Source organism: Gigantopelta aegis, chromosome 8, assembly GCF_016097555.1.
Source record: "Gigantopelta aegis isolate Gae_Host chromosome 8, Gae_host_genome, whole genome shotgun sequence".
NCBI lineage: Eukaryota > Metazoa > Mollusca > Gastropoda > Neomphalida > Peltospiridae > Gigantopelta > Gigantopelta aegis.
Genome location: NC_054706.1, coordinates 44,885,818 through 44,908,276, shown reverse-complemented (window position 1 = coordinate 44,908,276; position 22,459 = coordinate 44,885,818). Strand labels below are relative to the sequence as shown.

The 22,459-nt window shown below is 35.3% G+C and overlaps 1 protein-coding gene across 1 annotated transcript in view; it reads left to right on the top strand.

Moving 5' to 3' along the window:
* Positions 1-22,459, top strand: part of LOC121379679 — a 179,487-nt gene that overhangs the window by 43,353 nt on the left and 113,675 nt on the right. Inside the window, exons 13-22 of the mRNA XM_041508328.1 lie at positions 1,262-1,424; positions 1,622-1,846; positions 3,357-3,545; positions 8,680-8,865; positions 10,136-10,324; positions 11,280-11,393; positions 13,082-13,273; positions 14,511-14,690; positions 15,584-15,787; positions 18,003-18,194. Coding sequence (XP_041364262.1) covers positions 1,262-1,424; positions 1,622-1,846; positions 3,357-3,545; positions 8,680-8,865; positions 10,136-10,324; positions 11,280-11,393; positions 13,082-13,273; positions 14,511-14,690; positions 15,584-15,787; positions 18,003-18,194 — 1,834 coding nt within the window. The remainder of the gene's footprint in view (positions 1-1,261; positions 1,425-1,621; positions 1,847-3,356; positions 3,546-8,679; positions 8,866-10,135; positions 10,325-11,279; positions 11,394-13,081; positions 13,274-14,510; positions 14,691-15,583; positions 15,788-18,002; positions 18,195-22,459) is intronic.

Genomic DNA, 22,459 nt, shown 5'->3' with positions numbered 1-22,459 from the left:
GTTCAAATCCGGTGATATCGATGGCCAAGGAAGGACATTAATGTTGTTGTTCTGTAGGAAAGCCGTTGTGAGACGTGCTGTGTGAGGCCTGGCGTTGTCATGTTGGAACACTGCGTTGGCGTTGGCCATAACTGGAACGATGTGTGGCCGGAGGATCTGGTCAATGTAGCCCTGTGCATTCAGGTTGCCCTGCACGTGGACCAGGTCAGTTCTGCCAGTGTGTGAGATGGCTGCCCACACCATGACACTACCCCCGCCGAATCTGTCCACTTCCTGCACGCAGTTTGCCGCATAACGTTCACCACGACGCCTATACACGCGACATCTTCCATCATGACGTCGGAGCAGAAATCGGGACTCGTCACTGAACCACACCTGTCTCCATCGCAGTTGAGGCCATTGTCGATGAATCTGGCACCACTGCAGTCGGAGTCGACGGTGTTGTGGTGTTAAGATGACACCTCGAACTGGACGTCTGGCACGAATTCCTACCTCACGTAGGCGGTTCCGTACGGTCTGGTCGGATATCCTGCGCAAACCTGGTATTGCTGCGGCTGTGGAGGTGGCAGTAGTCAATCGTTCCCGAAGGTGGCGTACCCGGATGTAGCGGTCCTGCCCAGGGGTAGTGACCCGTGGTCGACCGGATCTAGGGAGGTCACGTGTTGATCCATGTTGCTGGTAACGGTCCCACAGTCTGGAGATGGTGCTTGGGGACACATGGAATGCCCTGGCAACGGCCGTTCTGGATTCGCCTGCGTCTAGTCGGCCGATGGCATTGTTTCTCTGCGGTTCACTGAGATGTGGCATGTCCTGGATTGTCAACTGTCGGCCAGATACAGAGGCCAGGCAAGCGAACACCCTGCACTTTTATACTGTCGGTGTTCATGTTGCACGTGCAGACAACGCACGTGCAGTGGTGACATGGTTTGCACGTGGCTGCGTTTTTGCGAATATTCACATTTTGGAACTTTATTGTACAGTAGCTGCGTTTTATCGAATGTAACCGTGGGAATGTGTTTGGGACATGCAATGACCTTATATTCACAAAGCATGAACCGGTAGGAAACATAAAATCGGAGTTATAACCCATTTGTACCCTTTTGCGTTTCTTTTTTTGAAGAGTATATATATTTTCCACTTTTATTTTAAAAAAATAAAAATTATTAACCCAGTTGACCAGCTACTAAAACGGTAGATTAGGTTTCAGTAAACCAGAGTGAAATAAACTTCAGGTTTTTAAATGTACTTTTTCTTTTCTTAGATTTCATTGACTCCCAGAACAGCTGGTGCTACTGAACAAATCCTGGCAAACTTGTCTGGTACCCCAACTACAAATCCCATGAGAAGAAATGGAATCTTTTACCTGGAGTTCAAAACAGATGCCATTATTACCGAAAAAGGATTTTCTATCAAGTATTCAAAAGGTAAATGATCTACTTTATTATCAAGCAATTAAAACAACTGAACTGTTATCAAATATAATGTTGTATCTGTGTGAAGTTATGGGATGAATATGCACAGATTCAAACAGCAGTGCATCCACCCCACACTACTGAATACCTACAGGGTATAGTATTATCAGAGTTTTGTTAGAAATAAAAAATTTCCCCTTTCTTTTCAGACTGCAAGAACCCCAACTTCAACAGTCACACACTACTGAGTCCTACCAATGCCAACTGGTGGTATGGTTCTTCCTTTGATGTCCGCTGTGAGACTGGTTACCACTTCACATCAAAGGAATTCCAGAACACCACAGTCACCGATAAGTTTGTCAGTCTGTCTGTTGTCAACATGCAGTGTCTGTATGGAGGAAAATGGAACAGGCGTACTCTACCCATTTGTGAACGTAAGTCTTTTCCTTTGTTGGTAGAATGTCAGCACATATGTTAAACATAAATAAAAGTTGTATTGAGATCTCAAAATATTAAAGAGAGCCATTTTATTTTAAATGTTAGAAAAACTGGTGAAGTGACTATTTTTAATATCCAACACTCAGTTTAAGCTGTCATTCATCAAATACCAATTAAAGTTGAAATTGGCAAATGTATTTGATTATAAAATAGCCAAAAAGCTAATTAGAAATTAAACCAGTACAATATTCTACCATTTCACATTAGGCAGATAGGTTATTCAGTAAAAGGACTCTGGCCCAAAATACAATCAATTTACACAATTTAAAAGCATGCGTTACATGATTTAGTCACATAACGGTCTGCCATTTAATTTTATATTATAGTAATAGTAAGGCAGTGCATTTATAAATATTCAGTGTAAAACAAGTTCACCATTCATTCTGTCTAAATACATAGTTTAAGAATTTTGATAAATTTAGTGAAAAAAAATCATTTTGAGATGACATCAGATTAATGAAGATAATTGTTAATGGTAGACCAGCATTTACTTTCACAAAGGGTAAAATGTACATATTTCTCAAATAACTATATTTTTTGCACACAAATAATACATGGAGCTGATCTTCAATAAAAAAAACTGGTTATTATCTTGACAAAAAGTGCATAATCTTCTCTCATATACAATATCATTAAATTTACCAATATCTACACATAAACCAAAACTATTACATCTAAATTTTGATAATGCAATTTGGAATCTCAAGGGGATATTCATGTGTAAATAACATTCAACATTTAATAGAGATTTATACTGGTTATAATAATAGCAAGAATCTGAACTGTTCATAGAGGATCAAAGGAATTAAATAACACTTTATTTTTTTTTATAATTAAAACTTTAATTTGGCTACAGATTTGTAAATAAAATTTGTCTGACTGTTAAAATAAGTAAACTTAAACCATACCAACAATTTTAATTGAAGTAATTTAAGACAATATTTTTGTTATAAAAAATTTGCTGAATTTTATGATGGCTAAAATTGGATACAACAAAACAAATTCACAAAGTGTTCCATTTTATTTTATCATAATAAAACTCTGTTCATCTCTATTTTCAAATTTAGTAGCTAGCAATTAATGAATATAAACTTTAATATTCCAGATTCATTTTATACAAGTCTATGCTTGATAACTTTGAACAATAGCACAAATATATGGCCTATTCGGATGTTAAAAATCTTTATACTCAATACTAAAAGTCTAAATTTAATCATTGCAATTTTGTATTTGTTAGATCATAGCACTTGCACAATAAGGTTGATATGATTTTCCAGAGTGGTAATAGGATTTTTAGATACAATTAATGACATCCCAAAGTGGTGATACTAGCTATGTCCAGAAGGGTGGCAATAACTACATGTATTTCCATTGGTGAAATACTGGGTTATTATTATCATTGTTGTTGAATAATAATATTAATTTTATAATTTAATGTATTTTCAGCCATGTACTGTGGACAAGCACCCCCGGTAGAACATGCATACATAGCCACCTCATACCCAAAAGGACCAAAGGGCAGTGTGTATAAAGGCATTGTTTCCTATGAATGCTACCCTGGCTTTACTAAGAGTGGTAGTCTTAACATAACATGCCGCAGTGATGGAACATGGGGACCTCGACCAACATGCACAGGTAATTGTAGAAAGTTGTCTTTCTGATGTGTGAAAAAAACTACATAGCATAATCCAGGTGTCATATAATTATGATCCTGCTTTTCTTGATCCATGTGTTCATGATCCTAGTGTGTTCATGATCCTAATGTGTTCATGATCCTAGTGTGTTCATGGTCCCAGTTTGTGATCTTGGTGTGTGCATGATCCTAGCGTGTTCATGTTCCCAGTTTGTGATCTTGGTGTGTTCATGATCCTAGTGTGTTCATGATCCTAGTGTGTTCATGTTCCTAGTGTGTTCATGTTCTCAGTTTGTGATCTTGGTATGTGCATGATCCTAGTGTGTTCATGTTCCCAGTTTGTGATCTTGGTGTGTGCATGATCCTAATGTGTTCATGATCCTAGTGTGTTCATGTTCCCAGTTTGTGATCTTGGTGTGTTCATGATCCTAGTGTGTTCATGTTCTCAGTTTGTGATCTTGGTATGTGCATGATCCTAGTGTGTTCATGTTCCCAGTTTGTGATCTTGGTGTGTGCATGATCCATGTTCCTAGTGTGTTCATGTTCCTAGTGTGTTCATGTTCTCAGTTTGTGATCTTGGTGTGTGCATGATCCTAGTGTGTTCATGTTCCCAGTTTGTGATCTTGGTGTGTGCATGATCCTAGTGTTATACTAGTGTTTTCATGATTCTTGTGTTTGTTTCACTTTGGTGTCTTCATTATCCCGGGGTTTGCACATGATCCTGTTGTATTTTTAATTCAGGTGTTTATGAACGGGCTGGCGATCATAGAAAAAAAATTAAGGTTGTGATAGTAGGCATTTACAGCGATAGTAGTGCTAAGATCGCTTCGTGGTGTATGTAGTGTATGTGATCCTGGTGTGTTCATGGTTCTAATGTTCATGATTGTAGTGTTAGTGATTCTTATATTTTCATGATCCTAGTGTTTGTGATTTAGGGCCCCATTCCACGAAAGAATTGTAGCTAATGTTAATTGTAGTAACTTACGGTGAATTTTACAACTGGCACCATAAACTTTACAGCTGTTCCACAAAGCAACCGTATGGTAGTCGTAAGTGCCTCTTTAATGATTAAAATGTTCTTTACGAAGAAGTACGAATTAGTGAAATAATGGATTGGTTACCGACTTTTCGGAACATCTTAGGGGTGATTCTTCATTGGTATCGAGCATCCATGAAGTAACTTTGTCAGTTTATTTGCTAAGCGGTAATTGTTGCATGTATAAGACATGTGAGTTATCTCCCGTATTTTCGTGTGAAAGTCGTATGGCCTAGAATGTTTTTTCATGGAACGCCGAGTTTTATAAAAGGTATTTGGTACAATGTATATATTAAATCCATTTTTATACCAAAAGTTAGTATCCTTCTTAGAAAATGACCAACTCATCATTTAACTGCCATTTGACAGCGACATTAGTGGCTTACAGCTGCCTCGTATCTATTGTAAATTTTCACAGTAATTTATGTCAATAGTAAGCTACGCTGCATCATGGAATGGGCTGGCAATCGTAGAATAAAATTAAGGAGGCGATAGTAGGCATTTACAGCGATAGTAGTGCTAAGATCACTTCGTGGAACGGGGCCCCGGCATGTTTATGGTCGTAGTGTTCATGATTCCAGTGTTAGCGATCCTTGTATTTCCATGATCCTACTGTTTGTGATCCTGGTGTGTTTATGGTCGTAGTGTTCATGATTCCAGTGTTAGCGATCCTTGTATTTCCATGATCCTACTGTTTGTGATCCTGGTGTGTTTATGGTCGTAGTGTTCATGATTCCAGTGTTAGCGATCCTTGTATTTCCATGATCCTACTGTTTGTGATCCTGGTGTGTTTATGGTCGTAGTGTTCATGATTCCAGTGTTAGCGATCCTTGTATTTCCATGATCCTACTGTTTGTGATCCTGGTGTGTTTATGGTCGTAGTGTTCATGATTCCAGTGTTAGCGATCCTTGTATTTCCATGATCCTACTGTTTGTGATCCTGGTGTGTTTATGGTCGTAGTGTTCATGATTCCAGTGTTAGCGATCCTTGTATTTCCATGATCCTACTGTTTGTGATCCTGGTGTGTTTATGGTCGTAGTGTTCATGATTCCAGTGTTAGCGATCCTTGTATTTCCATGATCCTACTGTTTGTGATCCTGGTGTGTTTATGGTCGTAGTGTTCATGATTCCAGTGTTAGCGATCCTTGTATTTCCATGATCCTACTGTTTGTGATCCTGGTGTGTTTATGATTCTAGTGTTCATGATTCCAGTGTTAGCGATCCTTGTATTTCCATGATCCTACTGTTTGTGATCCTGGTATTTATGGTCGTAGTGTTCATGATTCCAGTGTGTTTGATCCTTGTTCCATGATCCTACTGTTTGTGATCCTGGTGTGTTTATGGTCGTAGTGTTCATGATTCCAGTGTTAGCGATCCTTGTATTTCCATGATCCTACTGTTTGTGATCCTGGTGTGTTTATGGTCGTAGTGTTCATGATTCCAGTGTTAGCGATCCTTGTATTTCCATGATCCTACTGTTTGTGATCCTGGTGTGTTTATGGTCGTAGTGTTCATGATTCCAGTGTTAGCGATCCTTGTATATCCATGATCCTACTGTTTGTGATCCTGGTGTGTTTATGGTCGTAGTGTTCATGATTCCAGTGTTAGCGATCCTTGTATTTCCATGATCCTACTGTTTGTGATCCTGGCGTGTTTATGGTCGTAGTGTTCATGATTGTAGTGTTTGTAATCCCTGTATGTTCGTAATCCTTGTGTGATGGCCTTGTGTAAATGATTCTACATGGTAGCTACCATCCTTGTGTGAGATACTGGCGTGTTTATGGTCGTAGTATTCATGATTGTAGTGTTTGTAATCCCTGTATGTTCGTAATCCTTGTGTGATGGCCTTGTGTAAATGATTCTACATGGTAGCTACCATCCTTGTGTGAGATACTGGCGTGTTTATGGTCGTAGTATTCATGATTGTAGTGTTTGTAATCCCTGTATGTTCGTAATCCTTGTGTGATGGCCTTGTGTAAATGATTCTACATGGTAGCTACCATCCTTGTGTGAGATACTGGCGTGTTTATGGTCGTAGTATTCATGATTGTAGTGTTTGTAATCCCTGTATGTTCGTAATCCTTGTGTGATGGCCTTGTGTAAATGATTCTACATGGTAGCTACCATCCTTGTGTGAGATACTGGCGTGTTTATGGTCGTAGTATTCATGATTGTAGTGTTTGTAATCCCTGTATGTTCGTAATCCTTGTGTGATGGCCTTGTGTAAATGATTCTACATGGTAGCTACCATCCTTGTGTGAGATACTGGCGTGTTTTGTGGTCGTAGTATTCATGATTGTAGTGTTTGTAATCCCTGTATGTTCGTAATCCTTGTGTGATGGCTTGTGTAAATGATTCTACATGGTAGCTACCATCCTTGTGTGAGATACTGGCGTGTTTATGGTCCTAGTATTCATGATTGTAGTGTTTGTAATCCCTGTATGTTTGTAATCCTTGTGTGATGGCCTTGTGTAAATGATTCTACATGGTAGCTACCATCCTTGTGTGAGATACTGGCGTGTTTATGGTCCTAGTATTCATGATTGTAGTGTTTGTAATCCCTGTATGTTTGTAATCCTTGTGTGATGGCCTTGTGTAAATGATTCTACATGGTAGCTACCATCCTTGTGTGAGATACTGCTGTGTTTGTGGTCCTAGTATTCATGATTGTAGTGTTTGTAATCCCTGTATGTTCGTAATCCTTGTGTGATGGCCTTGTGTAAATGATTCTACATGGTAGCTACCATCCTTGTGTGAGATACTGGCGTGTTTATGGTCGTAGTATTCATGATTGTAGTGTTTGTAATCCCTGTATGTTTGTAATCCTTGTGTGATGGCCTTGTGTAAATGATTCTACATGGTAGCTACCATCCTTGTGTGAGATACTGCTGTGTTTGTGTTTTGTTTTTGAGTAGTGTGGGAGCGGGACGTAGCCCAGTGGTAAAGCGCTCACTTGATGCGCGGTCAGTCTAGGATCAATCTCTGTCTGTGGGCCCATTGTGTTCCGGCCAGTGCACCACGACTGGTATATCAAAGGCCATGGTATGTGTTATCCTGTCTGTGGGATGCTGTATATAAAAGATCCCTTGCTGCTAATGGGAAAATGTAGCGGGTTTTCTCTCTAAGACTACATGTATATGTCAAAATTACCAAATGTTTGACATCCAATAGCCAGTGATTACTAAATCAGTGTGCTCTAGTGGTGTCGTCAAACAAAACAATCTTCTTGAATAGTATTTGTATATTTCTGTGTTTTGTGTTTATGTGTATGTGTTTTGTATTTTGTATGCTTGTGTAATGAACCTGAGATGGTTAGGTTTGTGACTACAAATTAAAACAAAGGAAGATTGGAATAACATTTTTTATTATGACAACGCAATTACTGATAAAGTGATCCAAGCTGATCCAAACTGTACCTACATGTATGACCGACAAACTCCCCAAATAAAAAAAATGTTCTGTGTTTGGAGAGCAACCCCCCACCCCTCCCCACCCTCCCATCCCAATTACATACATACCCCTACTAACAGCTTGGATTGCACCAGTAACAACCAGGAAAGTTGGCTCAAATCACTGAGTTGTCATTTCTACTTATTTTCATGCTTATATCCAATGAAGATTCAAGCATGCTGTCCTGGGCACACACCTCAGCTATCTTGGCTGTCTGTCCAGGACAGCGGGTTAGTTGTTAGTTTGTTAGTGGTGTAGTGAGAGAGAAGAGGGTGTAGTACCCTTACACCTACCCATTGAGCCCTTGAGAACTTGCTCTGGGTTGGAGCTGGTACCGAGCTGCAAACCCTGCACCTACCAGCCTGTAGTCCGATGGTTTAACCACGACACCACCGAGGCCGGTTGCAAATGACAAACACTTGAAACATTGGACTATTTTCTAGACTGTCTTCATGTCACAGTCAATTAACTAAACTGTCTTCAGAACACACATGAACTAGATTGTCTCCAGGATTATTATACTGCACAAACTAGACTGTCTCCAGGATTATTACAGACACGCGTGTGTGCGCATGTGTGTGTGTACGTGCTTGTGTGTGATATAATTAATAAAAGTCATGAATAAAACATAATACATTAATTGTTTCAGTGGCTTCATGTCCTAAATTATCTTCATCAATACCAAACGGAGTTAATAATGTTACTGAGGGTGATGGAACTGCTTTTGGCTCTATTCTGAGGTATAGTTGTGATGGAGGCTACCACATTCTGGGAGAAGCCATCTTGTTTTGTCAGACTTCCAGTAAATGGTCAGCATCAGTACCCAGTTGCACAGGTAAGTTAAACTTAATATAAACACTATTTTTACTCTTGCATAAGTAAAATTTATTTTTATAACTTACACTAGTACAAGTAAAACCTATTCATATTTTATATTTGTACAAGTAACGTTTGTGTTTTATTTAAGCTTACAAAAATTACATGGCAGTATTCTAGTACCCGGTAACCATCACCAAAAATATATGTTAGGCAAGGTTTGGATTTCAGAATTATTTATCGAACATGTGCCTCCATAGCCAGTTGAACATACAAAATTAAGACAGTGTTAGCCAAGCTACCCCTGTGTTCTTGAATTCCATATATCAGTTTCACATCTGAAGTTTGCTCCAATATCCCAAAGATTTTAGTTTTATACCCACTGGACTGAACTAGCTAGCTTTTGCATTAGGCTAGATTAACCTGTATGACCCTATGGCTAGACAGTTTCTTCATATGCTGTTATGTGGCTACTTTTAAGTGGAGAGAACTCAATTTATTTGTGAAGTGGCCAATTCATGTTGTATTATTTTTTATATTATTATTATTAAAAGAAATATGTTAATGAATTGAAACTTTATGATGAAGTTATTAATTTGTTTTTATTGTTTTGTACAGTTGGGGACTATATTAAAATTTTATGATTGAATGAGTTAGTAGGCTTTTAGTACTGGGTCAAGAATGGAAGATTGCTTTTTGTTTACTAAAGTTTTGCTTTTGTAATTAAGAGGGCAAGCAAAAGAATTAATCATTGCTGTAAGGTATAGAAAAGGCAATCCCAACCTGCAGGACAAAATCTTTTTGTAAGGACATTAGTAAACTTTGGGCCTCATAAAAACATTTTAAACATTTTGTCCCTTGAGATGGAATTGCTATATTCAGGCCCTAATCTAGAATTGAAAAAGTTTGTTCAAAAAAATTCAGAATTATACACTGTTCTAATCATAATATTTTGATACTTCCGGTTATAAAATTTAAAGAATAAACCAGATTAATATTTTGCGACATTTTTTTCGTGAAGACGCATGCTCACGACATTTAAATTTTGCAAATGACGGTTGGCATCTGTAAAAAAATAATGTGTGTGCATATACATTTCGCAACTTGAGGTTGGGTGCAAACAATGCAGAATTAATATGCCCACAATTTTTTCCTGGTTTACAGTAAACATTGTCAGAGAGTAATTAAAAATAAGATGGGACTAGCTGGAGGAAAAGGGGAAACGGCTGTGGCAATTTGATCAAAGAACAGGTCTGTGCATTTTAATGTTTGATGTTTTTCTGTTTCAGAGAAAACATGCCCTCTGCCTATGATTAAGAATGCATTTCTGGAAAACAATAGCAAGGTTTTCTATCAGGGTACAAAGAAAGTGACATGCAACACAGGCTATGAATTTTCTTCTGGTGTCAACATTAAGACTCTAACATGTCAGACTGACCAAACGTTTACTCCAGCTGCTGAGAGTCTCTCCTGTATCGGTAATCTTATTCTTGCAACTTAATTCATTCTGTGTAAATACATGGGTCACAGTGCCAAATTAGATCATTAATAAATAAATGACCATTTAAAACATAGTTATATTAAAATTTGTGATTTGTTTCTGTTATTATTTTTGTCTTATGTTATAATTTAAAGACATGTATTGTGTTATACATGTATATCAAGTATATAATTATGCTACGTTTATGGTAATATATGTAATTTTGTGAGTATGATTTCTGAAATATTCATACTGTTCACCACACACACACACACACACACATGCACACAACACACACAACACAACACACACACACAACACACACACACATACACACACAACACAACACACATGTGAAAATCATCATATGTGTGGAGTAAGTTTTTGTGCTACTTAATGAAGATTATTTTGAATAAGATTACCCAAGGATTATTTGTGAGAAAAGTTAAATGGCCTCTTAAGACGTATATAGAGTCTTTAACAGAGCTGGCATGCAATTCTTGCTTACAAACCTATAGTCATCACATTTCATATCTGATCTAGAGTCAAGTTAAATGATCTTTGAATTTTGTTAACCTTTTATTTCCTAGAAATGTGTTCCTGTTGGTAGAAAATTACACATTAATACTTGTGTGTGTACATAGCGAGTGCAAGCGATGTCTTATGGTCAGGGAAAATGAACTATACATGGCCATTTATCCAACTTGCACTTGCTTTTAGGTTTTACCTAGTTAACATTAATTAAACAATTTCAAAGCATTGGAAGTCTGTTCTCATAAGCACACCAGGTACAAAAGGAAATGCACAGTTGAAAGAACAGTGAGATGACAATAACTGTCTACATTAACATGCAAAATTGTATTGACTCTATATAGTTTAGATACATTGAAGAAATGGCGTGCCATCTTATAGTTGGTTTTTAGACTAGTTAATTCTCTATTTGATGTTTTCAGACATTGATGAGTGCCCAAGTTCTTGCCAACACATGTGTTCTAACACAGATGGGTCTTACGTCTGCACCTGTAGGGATGGATACACTCTCAATGCAAACAAACATAACTGCAATGGTATGGCACTTTTACACTTTCGCTGTTGAATAACATTCCATTAATAGTACATTTTTATATTTTAATATTATATATGAAGACATAATCTTTAATAAACAGTTTTGAAAAGGTTGTGGTTCATTCAGTTATGATGTATATCTAAGTCATTCATATTGTGAATAGGGGTGTTAAAAGTACAAATAACTTTTCTTAATTAATATTTGGGAAAGGATTTTTCCAATCTCAATGTTAGACATTTGATAATATATGATTGAAATACATTTAATTTTTATTGATATAATTTATATTTTTTTATTTCTTCTTTTGAAACTCAAGATATTTTTAACTATACCATATTTTGCGGAATATAACCAGGTTTTTTCCAAATCAGAAGCTAGGATCAGTTTATATGTAACATTTACTTTCAGTTTCACATGCTCATTTAAACATTCATTCATTAATTCTGTTACTATGATAGTTTTGTTGTATTAAATACATGTAAACTGCACTGATTAGAGTTATTTTCATCAATGTTTATATGAGATTGAAAGTATGACAATGCAAACAAACAATGTCACAAGTATGACATCATTGACATTATATCAGTCACTATTAGTGTTTGAACACATAGGTTACTGCCCACATGGCGACTATCACAACAGTTACACAGAACCATTGTAATTTGATAGCTGAATATGCAAGAAGTATGGTCCAGTGTCCATTAATAATAAGTCATCAATAAGTTTGCAAAATAATATCGAGTCTATGATATTTTTGTAATGGTCAAAAAACATTGTGCATACATCCGAAATTACATAAGCATGATTATGAAAATATAATAGCGTGAAAACACATACATTTTTTATTTGATGATGTTATAGCTATGATGATGCACAGTTTTTTTTTATTAGTACTCTTTATTGAAAGCTACATGTTTACAGGTATGGTAATACCAATAAGTCAATATTCAAAGTCATCAAGTTTTACACAAAGAAGCAGAGGTACATGTAGCACATGTTTAATCAGTCCATGTCTATTTCTTGCTGAAATCACAATAATAAACAATATGAGTGTAGTTGTCAATTTTATTTCATTTTAGTCAATCAAGTATGTGTTTAGTAACGTGCAGCTCACTAGCTGCTAGTGTCAGAGTTCACTGATGCTGAACCACTGTATTGTAAATATTTCTAAGTGCTGCACGGCTTATAAAATGTTGCATCTTATATATGTGAAACGTGTTAAAACACAGGGATGTGGGCTATTTAAAGGTTTGTAGTATGGTAGTTATAGAGAAGAATAGTTACTGACGTAGGATATCGGCTTTATACTGTGAAGGTAAGAATGGGAAATTCCGCAAGGCTTGCTGACCAGAATTTCCCATTTGGCATAAACAGAATAAAGCCAATATCCTACGTTATTAACTAGTTATTATTTTTATCCTGCAGTTCATAAAAATTAAGGGGAAAAGCAATTATTTCTGTTATTTCAGTTACATTGTACGATGACCTAGAGGTCAAATGAGTAATTTTGTAATGTTTGACATCAAAAGTCATAATCTGCTAGTATACATTCTTTGTGACTTTGCTTTAAATTTATTACTTTGGTCATTATAATATGCAGTATACAAAATGTTTAACAGTTATTGTCCAACCTCTGTTTAAAAAATATAATGTGAACTAAATTTTCTAAACTGTGTTTTATTGTTTTAGATATTGATGAATGTACTACAGACAATGGAGGCTGCAGTCAGACATGCACCGATAGTGATGGCGGATACTCCTGCTCCTGCTCGGACGGATACACTCTGTACACACAGAATGGCACAGAAGGTTACCACATACCACCAGCAGAAACTGGCAGGCTTCCTGGAGATCTTTTTCACCTTAACCATTCATGTGTTCGTAAGTATCTTTATGCTTTGTCAATAGTGGCTCCCACCCAGTGCGAGTTTTAATGAGTCAATGGGTAGATATAAGACCACTACATCCTCTTCTCTCTCACTAACAATTAACCCACTGTCCTGGAAAGACAGCCCAAATAGCTGAGGTGTGTGCCCAGGACAGCGTGCTTGACCCTTAATTGGATATAAGCACGAAAATAAGTTGAAATGAAATGAATGAATATGCTTTGTCAACTGTTTAAGTAGTGAATATTAAGCTATGTGAATTAAATATAAAAAGTAAAGACTCGTTTGCTTACAGCACAGCAGCAAGCGAAATGTAATTGAAGATAGCTTTCACAAACTCAATAAATCCAAAACTTGAAAGAAAATAGGAGATATAGCTACATTAACTGCTTGTTTAATATTATGTGCAGTGGTTATCACAAACTCAATAAATCTAAAACTTGAAAGAAAATAGGAGATATAGCTACATTAACTGCTTGTTTAATATTATGTGCAGTGGTTATCACAAACTCAATAAATCCAAAACTTGAAAGAAAATAGGAGATATAGCTACATTAACTGCTTGTTTAATATTATGTGCAGTGATTATCACAAACTCAATAAATCCAAAACGTGAAAGAAAATAGGAGATATAGCTACATTAACTGCTTGGTTAATATGTGCAGTGATTATCACAAACTCAATAAATCCAAAACGTGAAAGAAAATAGGAGATATACCTACATTAACTGCTTGTTTGATATTATGTGCAGTGATTATCACAAACTCAATAAATCCAAAACTTGAAAACCAAATAGGAGATATAGCCACATTAACTGCTGGTTTGATATTATGTGCAGTGATTATCACAAACTAGATTAAATTTTGATGTTCTCCAAGTTTTATACAAACCAGGAACCAATTTCACAAACCTTAAGCCTAGTTTTTGCACGTATACGTAAATCTATGACTAAAAAACAATGCATAAAACAAATGTAGTTTGAAATATACATATTTCATTTTCTTTTGTCCTTACAATAATCCATCTTCTGACATGTTGTGATTTTCTGCATAAAATAGACGATGGGTGTAACTGCTAGTTGTAAATGTAAACTTATGATGTTTTGTGAAATTGGCTACAGAAGTAAAAAAAAACACCCAAAGCAACCTTTCACTTGTGTTTTGTTTTTTTAAAATTGTTATTATTGTAGCATATATTACCGTAATGGTATATAGCATAATATTTTATTTTAGGTAAGTTATGTCCATCTGCACCAGTTATCCAAGATGGATATGTGCTTTCTAAAAGACAAGAAAATCATTACGGCGACAACATTGAGTTTTCCTGCAAAGTTGGTTACATCTTGAAAGGATTTCCAGTTTTGACCTGCAATTCCTCTGGCATGTGGAATGAAAGAGCACCAACATGTGAAGGTCAGGGTTTTTTTTTTTTTTTAAATTGTTAAAAATAACTGAACATTACCTACATTTTTCCAGTTTAATTTGTCACTTGTTTTGTTATCTAGGTCAGACATGTAAAATTATAATTTTTATATTTTATTATTTTATTTAATATTCCTGTTCTAATTTATATGAAACTGCGATTACTGTTGAAATATGTAAGATGTTGACTGGCCATTTTGTTTTTATGAGTTTAAAGAGAACCAGTCATCTGTTATACATTCTGCGGTATATTCAGGAGGGTGAGCACTAACAGGTGCATGCAATCCTTGCAATTCTTACAGACAATCCTTACAGACATAAAGATACATCAGTTGTGGAGCACTAGTTGTAGACGTTGATATGAACAAAATTGAGGGGAGTGATTATTGCTCGCCAAACTTAGAGTATGAAGAGCCATTTAAGATATTACCATATTGATGCCATATAAATTTAAGGGGAGCTAGAAATTACTCTCCTTGAACTAATCTCTGGGTGAGGTATGTAGTTGGAATGGGAAATAACTTAATGGCTTCACACTAGAGATATATGAGTGAGTTTGTTGGTTCGTTGGATTAGAGATATATGTTTTCTACTTGCTAAAAACGTTTTTGGAAGTTGACAAATAAATACTATATTTTGTTGCAAAAAAAAGAAAAATCACGTTTTTCTATGGCCCCAAGCAATGTTTTTACACTGGCACTGAGTGTCACTATACTACGGTTTTAACTGTGATGCTAATGTCTCAAAATAAGACAATTTTTAAAACATCTTTAATGTAATTTTTGAATTTGTTTATAAATTCCATAATTTAGATACATAATTATATGTCAGGTCTTTGTGTATTTAATAACATTCTGATTGAATTTGTTTTTATTATTTTACAGCTGCCACATGCCCAACTGATACAATTCCATCTGGGTTAAAAACACAAGCTATTGTGAATCCAAATAGCAAAGTGAACTATCTCAGTAATGTGACTCTCCAGTGCAATGTTCCTGGAAAAACTTCATTTGAAAGAATTCGCAAGTGTCTGTATCAACAACCTAAGGATAAATACCTTCTGGATGGTGCCCCATATGAGTGTGGAGGTACACATACATTGTATATCTCTTTTGCTTCTGTAATTAAATTGTACTGGGAACAGGCATGTATTCTTTATAATGTCAGCAATTTCTTGCTTTTGTAATATTTATAGTACAAACAATATCTACTATGCATGGACTAGTAATAATACAGTCTTGTGTTGTGTGGGTCATTTATTAGTCCCCTACTGGTCCAACCAGAGGGGACTATAGGTTTCATCTCCGTCCATCTGTCTGTTTGTTGATCTGTCTGTCCCACATTTAGTTTTCCTGATGGGTTTTTTAGAATACCTTGAGATATTGAGCTGAAATATTTTATATAGCTTTATCATGTACCGTTACAGGACAAGTTTGACTTTCATGGAGATTTACCCATTTTTGATGGAGTTATGGCCCTTGAACTTAGGAGATGTGAACATTTGTTTTCCGTACTTTTGTATTCAGAAGGCCTTGAGATATTGAGCTGAAATTTTGTGTATAGCTTTATGATGTACTGTTACAAATCAAGTTTGACTTTCATTGCAAATTACCCATTTTTGATGGAATTATGGCCCTTGAACTTAGGAGATGTGAAAATTTGTTTTCCTAACTTTGTTTTTCAGATCTTGATATATTGAGTTGACATTTTGTGTATAGATTTATAATGTACTGTTACAGATTAAGTTTGACTTTCATGGATATTTACCCATTTTTGATGGAGTTATGTCCCTTGAACTTAGGAGATATAAAACTTTGTGTTCCAGATTTTTGTTTTGTAATGACTGAATATATTGAGATGAAATTTTTTATATTTATTTATCATGTACTGTTACTGATCATGTTTATCTTTCATGGTGATTTACCCACTTTTCACAAAGGTACATTCCTTAAATTTAGGAAATAAGAAAAAAAGTTCAGCAGGGGACATGTATTGCTTTGGCAGTACTCTCATAATGCTTGTTATGTTTGATAATGGCAATGACTGCTATACTGGTAACAATGTGTGTCTAATCTATAATACAACAGTTTCTGATCGTTCTAACGTCTTCTCCTCTTTTGATTTGTACTGCTAAATGTCTTCTTTGTACTTACCTGATACCACACTTCAAAAGACACACATATACATGTATATTATTACAAGCTAAATATTGCATACAAAGATGAATTCCATAAATACATCAGCAATGGGAGCTGCCATCTTTGTTATAGAAGTGGATATTCATGTACCACGTACACACGTAGTTGTTATATTTTGGGGGAAAAGCCCAGTGTAAGGCCATGACACCCCATTTGAACATTCCCATGCTAAGCATGATTACATCTAGTTTCTTATAATATCAGCGCAGTGGGACATAGCCCAGTGGTAAAGTGCTCACTTAATGCAAGGTCAGTTTGGGATCGATCCCTGTCAGTAGGCCCATTGGGCTATTTCTTGTTCCAGCCTGTGCACCACGACTGGTATATCAAAGGTTAGTTGTAAGCAGCTTCACATTGATGTTTTTGGTTTGTAACAAGGAATAGTGCTCATTATATAACATCAAAATATATCAAAATATTCTTTAAGCTGATCGAGTTTAATTTTTAAAATGGTTTATATGCAGACCTCACTGAAGTTTTATGTGACCAGCAGTGTTGTAAGCAATTAAAGGCTGGTATGGCCATGAAAGCAATGTATATGATGAGATCTATACTATGCGAGAACCATAGAAAGAGAAAAAAACCGTTCCTGACCAAAAAAGTGGTACGGACAGTTTGTATTATTTCACTTGTTTAGATTTTTCTAAATTATAACAATGCTAATATTTATATGATTTAAAGTTTTTTAAATAATTTTTTGTATTCAGCTAATGTTAAAGAGCACTGACCTGGGCAGGTCATCAGAGGTTAAAGGATATTACATGTATTGGGGGGGGGGGGGGGGGGGGGGGGAGAAGTTGGTGTAATGAATTTTAACCTCCTGGGGGTGCATACTATAGTTTGGAGCCAGTACTGGTATTTAAAACCAGCACTAACCAGCCTTAATCCAGAAGCTTAACCATTGCAGCATTGAAATTCCAATTATTTTTGGTTTTGTGTTGATGGTTTCTTAGTTTGATAATGGAACCAAGCAATAACTATTACACTCAATCTGGTAATGATATACAGGCCTATACTGAAAGTTGGTGTGTGTCATTTCTTATAATAATGGAATAATATTGTGGGGTTTTGGTGGTAAATTGAAACATTTAAATTTTTCTTATAGTTATTGATTGTGCTGTGCCACCAGAAATTCCTGGAGCTACGACACCTACAACTCCAACAACATACAACTCAACTTTCAACTTTGAGTGTAAATCTCAGTTGTACAAAAAGACTGGAGTATCTGGAGACGGAAACTATGTAGTGAGATGTGGAGCTGATGGATATTGGGGATTCAACACTCTCCAGTGCATAGGTATGTTTAATGTACTATGATATGTTCTTAATATAACCTGGCACTAATCTAGCCAGTGAAATTGTTTGGGGGGGGGGGGGGTGGGTGGTCAGACTTCTCCCTTTCTTCTTGCACCTGTGAAGGGACAAGTCCCTTCTACTTTTTCAATCCTAAATTAGTGCCTCTATCAGGTATCCACAGAATTGAAACACAGATGTGATGACGTAAATCAAATTAAGATGTTTAGACTTTGTAAAGTTTTCATACTAATTAATAATTCATTATTTCTTTGCTCTCAGATCATCTGTTTTTCTCATAATTAAATTATCACACTAGCATGTGTGCTAAAAAAAAAAAAAAAAAAAAAAATGGTGAGAATAAATAAGTTCACAAACACATTCTCATAAGGTGCATATAGCACTCATAATAGTGATAATCTGTTTCCCTGGCGATTTCAAGCAGGTTTTATTATCATTTATATCCCTTACTCCAGTGAGTTATTTACAATTTGTGTTACATCTCACAGTGATAGAAATAAGAAAAACATTTCATTGTCCACCAGAAAAGTACATCTAAAAATCTACTTGTTCGCCAGTATTTCCACTTTTACAAATATGTGAAAAATTGTAAAGCAGAAGGAAAAGTTAAAGCCTTGGGCTTTTCTTTTTAAACAAATTCACTTGTTATGCTTCACTTCAGATTGCATGTAATTGTGTGAGTCAGGTAATTGGAGAAAATTATAGAGAATTTCCTACAATCAAGAAAGTGGGTTTTTGTTTGTTTGCTTTTTTTTTTTTTAATCAAGCCTAACATAACAGGATAAAATAGGATACAATGGAAACCATTTGAATTATTCTTGAGTATATTCCATTCAGAACACATTACTTGTTCTAAACTTTCACTTTTCGATCCATGTCGGTGGCCCATTAGACTATTTTTTGTTTTAGCTAGTGAACCATGACTGGTACATGTATATCTAAAGCCATTGTATGTACTATCTTGTCTGTGTGATGGTGCATATAAAAGATCCCTTGCTATTAATGGAACAATGTAGCGGGTTTCCTCTCTAAGACTATGTCAAAATACCAGATGTTTGACATCCAATAGCCGATGATTAATAATCAATGTACTCTAGTGGTGTCGTTAAACAAAACAAACTTTCACTTTCTGCTGCAGGAAATAATTGTTTTGGTGGTGATAGTGTTTTCTAAATATGACTTGTGTTGAATATGATTCATCAATCAAATAAATAATTTATGTCGGTCGAGAGGAGCACTCAGAACAACACCTCGATAGTTCAGATATTCATGAGCTAAGACTATTATATGTTATCAAGACTGTGTTCATTTAACTCCCAATCAACAATATTTGTATAACATTTTGTGATGCAACACTGTAGATTTCATTTTACTGGAGTACAACGTGTCAATTGCTCAAAATTATGATATTGGTTTATAATTTGTTTTGACTTGTCCACTGGATAACCACCACTGTGCATTCTGCTTGTCCAGGTACATTTTCACTTGTCAGGACAAACGGACAACATATCGCTTTTTTAACTGCTCAAGTCATGGAGTTATTAGCAGTGGTCAAAAGTCGAAGTCACTGTAATAATTTGGACCTAATCTGATTTCAAAAAACAAAATCATACAACAGACTTCAAGACATCGACTTGTCTAGTGTCATAATCATTTATTAAGGGAAGAAAAAGTCACTTCTCATACTTTTTCAATTCTAGATGAGGGCCTGCATATATATTATATATAATAGCAAAAATGTGACACTTTGAACTTTGAGAATGGACCTTTAATGGACAACTGTTATGCCATAGACATGTACATGTAGTTACTTGCTTAATCATGGTAACATACTCCACAAAATTAATTAAGGGCCAGTAGACGTATTGGTCAGTGTTTACTAGTGTTATTTTTATGTTGACATTTTAGTCAGTTTTGCTAGTGTTATTTTATGTTAACACGTTTGGATCACAAATGATTTCTAAACAATGTGTGAGTAAATTTTGACCAGTGATGCATGCAAAAATCAGTGGGTTTGTCTTATCTTGTACCAGAGATGGGGCAATTACTTGACAAAACTAATCGATTACGATTATGATTACAATTACTTAAGAAAGTAATTGATTAGGATTGCGAATACATTGTCCAGTAATTATGATTACAATCATGATTACATTTCCACAAATATGCACAAATAGTGAAATAATGTCACCAACATGAAATTATTTACATTATTTCACAACCATACCGATTTCATTCATTGAAAGACATAATGGATAAATTTTGAATTATTTATTAAATGATTTTTAAAATGTATGAACAATGAACATATGTATACTGCAGGGAGGGAATCAGTTTTCAAAACCAGATTTATTCTTAAATTTGGATTATTGACGAAAAGGTACCCATAACCATAGGTGTAATTATTGTATCAATGCATAAAATATTAATTTTAGTAACTGAACTAAGCCATAATTAGTAATTGCAACTATATGACCACTATAAAAAAAATTGTATTGTTTGTAGAACGTATACTTTTTAATACGATCCACAAATTAAAATAAACGATTTTAAAAAAAATCTATAAATGAATTCTGTATTCATTTAAGTGGTTTTATAGTAAATGTAAACAAGATAGATGCCATTATGTAAATGTGTGGCTTCATCCCCCTGGGTTACATTCATTTGATAATCCACTCATTATGATCCCCTGTTTCTCAAGGCAAATGATAATTCTAATACAACTAGAGTAGTAGACAATGGGAGATCAGTTCTATTATCTAATTGACCAGTACTGCTACTACCTACATGTATAGAACTGTTACTGGAGTTGATGCTAAACATATCTAAGTTTATTATCCATATCGTTCAACATAACCAAATTAATAATAATCATATGAAGCACACGTGTAATAACAAGTGTAATGAAGAGGAGTGATGTCGTAACATGACGTTGCCTCTCCAGTCCTAGCTCAGAAGCTGCATTTGAAATATGACATCATTTCGTCATCTCCTAGTTGTGGCTGAAACATTTTGAGTTGGGTCTTGTAATTTATAAAGAAAACAACTAATAATATGGATAATAAAGAAATTATTACACTTGTGTGTGAGTCATACTGCTCGGGCAGTACAAAAATCCTGACACTCGTTTCATAAAATCAGTACGACACATGAGCTTGTATAATAATCTCTATTTAGTCAATTATGAGTAATCATGAACGGTATCGTTGGTTATGATTACATTAACAATGTAATCAATTATGATTGTGATTACATGTACATGAAAACATGTAATTGATTACAATCAATTACGATTACTGATTACAATTACCCCATCTCTGTCTTGTACTATATATATATATATATTTATATATATAGAGGTTATTACCAGAGTGTTTTTTGGTATCGTCAATATCATATATTAGGAATAAAAATTGTATTATGTGAGCCTCTGGCGAGCATAATACATTATTTTTATTCCTAATATATGATATTGACGATACCGAAATACACCAGGGTAATAATCTCTTTATCATATAAGCTCAAGCTTAATACAACGTGTTTTTGTAAACTGTACACGCAACTTTAATTCCAGTCCGCCATTACTAGATATTCAAATGGCGTAAGAATATGTGGCGCAGTGTATTTTTGAATGGATGTCCTTACATTTTGGATGTCCTTACTTCAAAATAAAGTTATGCCTAACGTTTTTTGTTTTCCGAACGCTGGACAGCTTTCAGTGTCAAATTGCCATTGAAATGTTTTTATTTGATGACTATGAATGCATACGTCAATCATGGAGTGTCACCCAAGTACGTTTTCTTAAATGTCAATAAACCTAGTGCCGAGACCTCGACTAATTTACATCTAATTTGCAAAGTTATCAAATTCTTAAAGTATGTGATCTGAAAAATATCACATACTTTGATTGCACTGAAAATGTAAGATATTATATGATAAAATATTATATATATATATATATATATAGGAATATATTGGTTATAAAGAAAAATACTCTTAATTTATTTTATTGAGTATATGAATTACAACGCTGGTCCCTGCTATTATTTATGGGCTGTAACCAAGGGGGTGGGGAGGGGAATATAACAAAATTATGTTTGAGTTTATCAGTGCACTTTTTGTTTTGTTGAGAATACCTTACACATGTGCCATCATTCTATTTTAACTGGACCTTCCTCCCCCTGCTTATTTTGCCTCCATTGTAACTGGTGTTAGAATGCTAATACATGTACATGTATATAATAATTT